This window comes from Amphiprion ocellaris, chromosome 2 (genome assembly GCF_022539595.1).
Source record: "Amphiprion ocellaris isolate individual 3 ecotype Okinawa chromosome 2, ASM2253959v1, whole genome shotgun sequence".
Classification (NCBI taxonomy): Eukaryota; Metazoa; Chordata; class Actinopteri; family Pomacentridae; genus Amphiprion; species Amphiprion ocellaris.
The window spans coordinates 11172677-11180905 of record NC_072767.1 but is presented as its reverse complement, the minus strand read 5'-3'; the positions used below and the strand labels follow the sequence as shown (position 1 = coordinate 11180905).

The following is an 8229-nucleotide window of genomic DNA, read 5'->3' as shown; positions in this document are numbered from 1 at the left end:
TCGGGCTTGGGACATTGTAATAAATAAGACTTTTACTTTTATCATTATACGTATTCAGTATGTTTTACCGAGAACTACAATTATATAGATTGTGTGGTGTGAAAGGCAGTAGAACATTCCTCACTATGCCTTAAGGAGCTTTAAAAATCAACTGTAAAAAATAAATACATCCCCCCAAACATATATATTTTTTAACATTATCAATTAAAATGATATGTTGAAGCAAATGACAATTTTGTTAATTTTTCTTTCCATCAGACAAGTTAGCTGTCACACACAGAGCCATAGCTTATCAGCTGCATTTAAATCTTTTGTTATATAGCAGCCATCCTTGAGCCATCATCACAGCTGTCATGATACTATGTTTCTGTTGGTAAAAGTAGTAGTTAGATTTTCATCACACATTTAAAAATTTTCACTGATTAGGAAAATCATAAATAAACTAGCCTGATAATTATTTTAACACTTTGATTAGCTGCTATTGGTTTATCATTAGCTGTTTATTAATGCATTGGTATGTATTACAAATCACTTGATGTTCTGTCCAATCTCACATGAAAGGCAAACATTGCATGCATGCTGTGGCTCTCTCCATCACTGTGGTGGGTATGACTGAATAAAGCGCTGAGGAAAATTAACATAAAAATGCCTTATGTCAGAATGACAGAATACTGTCACTGAAACACATGGATGAAGAAGCAATGTTACACTTCCCTTGTGTGAGAAGAATAGACCTAGGGTAAGCTTATAAAACCTTGGCAGGTTTTGGTGAGTGAGGTGAGTAAACGATACTTCTGATCAGAAGAGAGAATAACTGTCCATAATGCTAGAGGAACTGTAGGGCCATATGTAAAATAAAGATTCAACTATGACCTAAAAAACGCAAGAAAACAATATCTCTACTCAAGATTCAATTGGTGTTTGTTGTCTTCTTGATGATGGCTGTAAGCTGTCTGACCAGAAGTGATGGCTCCAGGCAAGTGTCTGCCAACAGTCACCTGCCGTAACCTCAGTACACACACCTCTCCTTTCATTTACCTTGTGTGGGTTACAAAGGTATGTTTGAGTGAGAGTGTGTGTGTGTGTGTGTGTGTGTGTGTGTGTGTGTGTGTGTGTGTGTGTGTGTGTGTGTGTGTGTGTGTGTGTGTGTGTGTGTACATGGAATTACTATACATCACACTTTGTGTTGACATGTAAATGGCTTCCCTTTGTGTGAGTGTGTTGCTAAGTAACATGTACCAGATGAAGCAGAAACCATGTGTGCAGTGGCAGCTCTCCTGGTAGTACGTAGAGATCCCAAACTTTCAATAACTTTTATTCAGTAACTAATTAAACTGTCACCTCTGCAGGCTGTGTGATATATGGCTGCAGGTTGCGTGTGATTGGATGTGCCCTGGCATGTCCTCACAGCAAAGACAAATTTCAAGGTCAGATATCTTGTGCTGCAGCGTCTTACACACGTCATCCACTGCATTTCTTAAGTATATCATAATGAGATGGGACATTTTTCAAAAGATTAAGATAATCGTGCTTTGTTCCAGGAGAGTTTTGAAATGTTGGAGAAGGCTTTGCAGTTCACACACAGGCAAACAGACTGTTTTGACATAATAGCTACTTTAAGTAGAACTGTCAGGTCAGGCCAGTTCAGGTAAACAGACAAGCTCATGCCATGTACAAAGCACAGCAGTCTGTGCTAACTTGAAATCTACATATTGATCTTGAATGGTATACCTGTAAATGGTAAATAATCTGCCCTATATACCACTTTTCTACCTTATTGGTACTTAAAACTGAGGTCATAGGTCATCGACCTGGTGTCAGCGTAAGAAAGAGAGAGGACATTTATACTTGACACCAGACACACAGCAATCGATAAAGATTCCACCAGGTAAGGTAGAGGTGCTGGGCTGCTCTATTATTGCCAAATTCTCACTAATGGGGGTTCTGGAATTGATATGTCCTTCAAGGCAGATTCTCTCATGAGCTGGGATGACCTCCGGTGTGTTACCTCTTAATGTCATTAGACCAATCTTCCCAGTGGTCTTTGCTTTGTTTCTGAGTTCAAGCGTTTTCAAAACCTGTCTATAGCCATAGACAGTGGAGAGGTCAGATATGTCTTGGTCCTGGCAGTGCTCTGCATACAGCATGTCAAGGGTGTTTGTGCCAATTAGAATTGGCAGATCAATGCTGGAGCGCAAGTCAGGAACAACTAAAGCTAGGGTCGAAATTTCAGGTTGTGCGTCAATGAATTCTTTGGGAAAGCCAATGTTGACCTCTACATACCCCAAATATGGGACAGCTTGACCATTTGCACCCTCAACATCAAGTTTATCAATAGGTTGGATAGGCTGGTTTGACAGGTTTTCATTGTAGAAGGAAGATGATATTGTAGTCACCTGTGACCCAGTATCTAACAGGGAGTTGCAGTTCACTCCAGCTACAGTTACACTGGCTGTGCATTTTCGACCAATTAACCCTGTTGGTAATTTAGGATGGTGTCTTGGGTTGGGTGTATGTGACGAGGTCTTTAGTGCAGCTTTAGGTGTGGGACTTGCAGTGGTGTTGGTTCCAGTTTGTCCCTCAACTGGAACAGAGCTTAGTTTAAAGTTGGTCTAGCCTGTTCTTCCCAGGCCTTTTGCTTGGCTCTTAATGCCTTTCGTTTGGTCTCAACAGCATCAGGATTGGGCTCGCTAGTGCATGAGGTGGCTATATGCCCATCATCACCGCAATTAAAGCAGTACCATGCACGGGGTTTCTTGTTATTTTTGCTTACACTTTCACTCCATTGTGGGCGGCTCTCTGTTTTGGTTTCACTGGGCTTACTTTTCTTGGGTTTTGGTAGTGCTGTGTTAGACCGTTTGGGTACAGACTCACCAAGTGAAGCTCTCAGGGATGTGAGCTGTTCTTGGAGTTGTGCAATTTGCTTCTGTAATTTATTTGTCACTGTGTGAGTCGTGTCATCTGAAGTAGCTGCCATATCTACGTCTGGGTACACATTTAGGGGGTTGGACTGCACCTTTAATTTTGTGAGGCCCAAATGTTGCTTCATGCGGTTGGACTTAGCAGCTTGCTTATCCTCCTCAGTTCTCAGTAAGAGCAATAGTTCGGAAAATGGGGGTGGACTGCATTTCTTTTGCTCAAGTTGGAGACTGCTAATTAAGCTGTTGTTCCAACATCCTCTACAAAACTGTTTAAGCAGCTGACGGTCAAAATCACTAGCTGGAATACCACCACCCTTCAAAACTTTACTCAGTGTGGTCTGTAAGCGATGCAAGTAGGCTGAAGGATTTTCACCTGCGTTTTGATTTGTGTTGAGGAACTTTGCAAATAGTTCATCAACATCATCAACAGTCCCATAGGCTGAATCAAGGAGACTCAGAAAATCGTGGGGGCTAGAAAGGGGACCCAGATGCTTGACAATGTTGGCAGCTGGTGGTAAGAGACTTTCTATCATTTTCCTGACAACCTGTCTTTCAGGGATGGAAGAGTCAGCAAGATAAAACTCCACATTACTGTGCCAGGTTTCATAGTCAACTTCCATGTTAGGACAGGGGCTTTTTCCAGAGAAGAGCTTGAGCTTAGAGGGGCTTGGGTAAGTCTGAGACAAATCACTGCTTTTGACAATGTGTTCAACTATCACCCTTTGGACTTCAGGTGTCTGAATCTGCTCAGGTGACAAGAGGGGAACTGGGCTCTTAGCAGCAGTCGAGGCATAAAGGTTCGATTTTGTGGCAGGCTGGGGGGTAGGAGTAACTTGGTGGGCCTGGGTTTGATCTGGTGACACAGGTGCTACCCCATCTGCATCAGGAGAAGGCTCCTCAGAAAGAACTGCCTCTTCACCGTCGGTGGATTTCTGTATGTTGCTTAACTCTTTGAGTAGTATCTGTTCATAGTCTGTGCCACTCAGTTTTGCAACACCTTTTAAGTTAGCTAGGTAAGTCTGAGTTATCCCTGAAGATAGCTTAGTACTATACAGTGGGGATAAAAGCTGAATTGTGTGAGTAACACGAGGGTCACATGTAGGTCTTTGGCATGGCAATTTGCCTTGGAGTGCTTTAATAGCTGTGCCAAACTGAAACTCAACTATAGTCGTGTTTTGAAAGTCAGGGTCAGAACTATCAACTTGTACTGTCCTGGAAATTGAACCATATTCCTGCAAAAACTCAACTAGTTCCTCATCTACTTGTGTACCAGTTAATCCACTAATTAAAATGGAGTTGGGTACCTTAATACTCTGAGACTCAATGACATCCATTCTGCAATAGGTGCAAATCGTGTGTCAGACTGTGATAAAACTGCCAAACTGTATTCAGTACAATTTAATAATTTTGTTCTCAAAAATCAACTCCTCCTGGCTGGCTCGCCAAGTTTTGTGTAGCACTTGCTTAGATGTGGGCCAATAGCAAAGCTAGGTAGTTAACTAGGTTCTGGAGGAGTTAGTTAAGAAACAGATATATTTGCAATTTATAACAGCCGGCAGATTTATTGCAATTTAACACAATAAACAATTGTGTTACAGTACAATATAAAAAAGTTACAAAACCCCAAAAACACAAAATAGAGTCTCTTTGCATAAGAAAATAAACAGTAAAATAAAACAGAAAATGTCCTGAATGTCTCTCTTGGGGGTCTCCTTGGTTTATGTCCCTCCTTGTGTCACTTGTTCATTAAAGTTTTCTCTCTTTACCTCTACTCTACCCGGGTAGGATAAATGTGTGTAGTTCTGATTGTTCCTTCTCTGGAAATCCTTGGAAACAACACAGTTGATTCTTCCAACGACGGTTGAAACAGCTGGCCACACTGCCTCAAACGTTCCTCTCCAGAAGTTCTCGCTGGGTCTGGCTCGCCATCGTGTTCAGCAGAAACTTAATCCAAGTATCTAATCCAGTCAAAAAAACAGTCTGCACATACAGTACAGAGCAATCAGCATAAATCATCACAAAGTGCTTCTATTCTATATCAAAATGAATGAATGAGATCTCATCAAATTCCAAAATCCATGTTCTTAGCTGTTCTTTACACTGTTTTTAACCCTATTCAAATTTAAGGCCTTTCAGTGCAACTTTAAGAGCATTCCAGTCAAAAAATACATTATTCTGAAATGTTAAATTCACAGAAGAATAACTGTGTCATATTTAACCTGAAATAACTCATTTTCCATGAATTGAATGATTTTAACTTTCAAAACAACATTAAACCAACAATAGTTGTTTAACATACACTTATCATGAATTTGCGTTATGTAAACACATTTAAACACAATATTACAAAACATTCAATGCTTCAGTAATTTACTCCAACTGGTTTTAGCTTATCTTAACTCTATACTAGGGTGACCAGACGTCCCGATTTACCCGGGACCGTCCCGTTTTTGAGCCCTGCGTCCCGTGTCCCAGCGGATTTTACTACCCCCATTGTTTTGTCCCGTTTTTATACAAGCGCGGTCCCGGGCGTCCTGGCTTTTTCCTTCTTCCCCTCGTCAATCAACACGCACCACACTACATGTTATTAGCCAAAATAGTGCATTATGGTTAAAACGTGTTGTCTTTGGGCCATGTATATGTCAATCAAAGTGTTGTCATGGTAATTTATATATGAACCTATTAAAAAACTTGTCGGCCCTCCGTGTGTCTGTATCTTGATGCTCATTGGTCCGTGGTGTTGTGTTTATACGTTCACAACAGCCAGCTCCACGCCGCGGCTCGAATGAATCAGTTCACCGGCACAACATGCCAAAAAGAAAATCGAGGCTAACTACAGAGCTCCTGGAGCAATACAGCTTTTTAAGAAAAGTTTCAGGAAACGAAAATGCAGCATTTTGCTCACTGTGTAAGTGTGAGTTTTCCGTTTCTCATGGTGGAAAAGCCGACGTGCAGAGCCACAGCAAAACTAGCAAACACAAGAGGTGGGAACAGGTGGGAAGTAGCTCTGTTAGCGCATTTTATGGACCTGCAGCTGCTGGCGATCAAGAACTTAAACGTGCTGCTCAGGAGGCCACATTTGCCTACCACCTGGTGAGACACAATCAAAGCTTTCGTTTCGTTTCGAAAAAATGCGCTCCACAGGGGCATTTGTGCCAGGAATCCTGGCACAAATGCCCCTGTGGAGCGCATTTTTTCAATAATGAACAATACATGGACTGATGAGAGAAACCGCATGTCGTTGGACACTTTGAAAGCACTGCTTATTACTCGGGTTAACATTCATGTTAGCTGCTCTGAGTTTTATGAAAGCATAACTCCAAACCATAGCTTCCTTAAAAAGGTACACTCAAGTTTGAAGTATTAAAGTGGAATAGAATTCCCATCTTCATTACATAAGTGCAAATTTTGATTGTTTTGTTCACCTGTTTTTGTGGTGAAATGTTTAATGGTTTAAATTCCACTTAATTTACCAATTATTTTACTTCCATAATATATTGAGAGTCAAATGTGTTCATGCTGTAAAACATTCATTGACTTCAATAAATTTCTTCTTGCAGAGAATCTGTCGTGTAACGTTATATGTTTGGGTCAAAATTTAGTGTCCCAGTTTTTAATTTTGAAAATCTGGTCACCCTACTCTATACACGCAGACATGAAATAGCTACGCTGCACAAGCTAGCGGTTTGCTACGCTATTAGCTTAGTTAGCTACTTAACTCACCGGAGCATCAATAGATGAAAACACCACCCGACTCGTTTACCACCGGAGCAACACACCGTCAAAAAGTAAACCGAACCGGTAGGTTTCCATCATCTTTCATACTGAATTCGTCAGCTAATTTAGCTGGTCTATTTCTACTTTCCTGCTATTTTATTTCTTCGTGGCTTAGCTTCTGCTACTCCTCTCCTCTCTGTGTCTCTGCGCGCCTGCAGCAGCGTCTGCTCAGAAGGGCTGCGCAGAAGATCAACAGACCCAACGTCAGGGAGTTAACCCTTTAGTGGCCATGCATTTCTATGCAGGTTACATAAGCTAATATTTTTTTGACATATTGTCATGTCTAAGGAGTTACTGAACATAACTGTGTAAATTGAAACATAAAAAGAAAGACCTAAAAGGGTCAAATAATTTTTTACAAAACATGCTCTACTGTTTGGTAGAGGTCAATATTTCCAAAACCAGGGGGTCTGTTCATAAAAAATGAATTGATTGTTGTTATTAGTGCCCCAAGGAAATAAAAAAATATAAAGAAATAATTTTTTCGTTGCTTTTTTCTTGGTGAGGATGTTAAAGGGCTAAGTTGTGAATTACTGCTATATAAATAAAACCGAATTGAATTAAAAACATAATTTTCTTGTCTAACAATTAAATGTTCTGATCGTTCTCACCAATGGCAGCTAAAACAGAGAACTTAGCTAATGTGTAAATGAACATAAAACTGTTAGATTACTTGTTTGTCTATGTCCACATTCACCACAGAATGGAGGAGCTACAGAATGGAAACAATATGTGGGACTGTAAAGTGTGTTTTTATGTTCTGTGATGCCTTTCAGGCAGGGCAGGGTTTCATGTTAAAGTACAGAAACAGTGTAAAGCTTTTTCATATGTTCCTGCTGATGTGATTTTACAAACACATGAAGTAATGCAAGAATAGTGTTGCATTGTCAGAGGTTTATTACTTCAAACATGAACACAAGAGTAGGTGGAATCACTGTTATGTTACCAACAGGAATCCCATGGGGAGACAGTGTCTCAGTGTATGAAGCTGATTCCAGCACAGAATGATTTATTGTGAGATCAAAGTCACATTTAATTGCAGAGATTTCCAAAAGAAACACTTCAGCACAATATTGTCTGATTTGAGCAATGATTTTTAGGAAGATGCATGTGCATGTGTTTGTGATTGTACTTGTAGCACAACTACATGTTTGAATCATGAAACCAGAGAGCTTCTTCACTGTAGCCAAATCCAAACTCCATTCTGTAATATTCCTGCCCTTGGTTGCGGGTGTGACCTCACAAACTCACACACACGTGCATGCGTACACACTTACACACACACACACACACACACACACACACACACACACACACACACACACACACACACACACACACACACACACACACGTTACAGTTTTTCTCAATTGATAAGACACTAAATTCCATTCACTGCACACAGCCACCAACGGACTGCACACATTTCTCAAAAACAGGAATCTGCTGTCAAAACCTTGAACACTATTCATGGTTTGTATACACACAAAACTCTGTGCTCTTTTTACAAAAGACTGAAGACGTTTTTTGC

The 8229-nt window shown here is 40.5% G+C and overlaps 1 protein-coding gene across 1 annotated transcript; it reads right to left on the bottom strand.

The window, feature by feature from the left end:
- Positions 1–227: 227 nt before the first annotated feature.
- Positions 228–7625, bottom strand: LOC118469823 (zinc finger CCHC domain-containing protein 12-like). Its single transcript, XM_035945007.2, has 2 exons — positions 6645–7625; positions 228–4901 (listed from the first exon to the last, which is right to left on the bottom strand). Exon 2 carries the CDS (start codon positions 4253–4255, stop codon positions 2597–2599), a length of 1659 nt encoding a protein of 552 aa, XP_035800900.1. The 5' UTR covers positions 4256–4901; positions 6645–7625; the 3' UTR covers positions 228–2596.
- Between the last annotated feature and the right edge of the window lie 604 nt (positions 7626–8229).

What these genes read in the sequence shown, in the direction of transcription:
- LOC118469823 (XM_035945007.2), bottom strand. Translation starts at nt 4,255, where the DNA reads ATGGATGTCATTGAGTCTCAGAGTATTAAGGTACCCAACTCCATTTTA.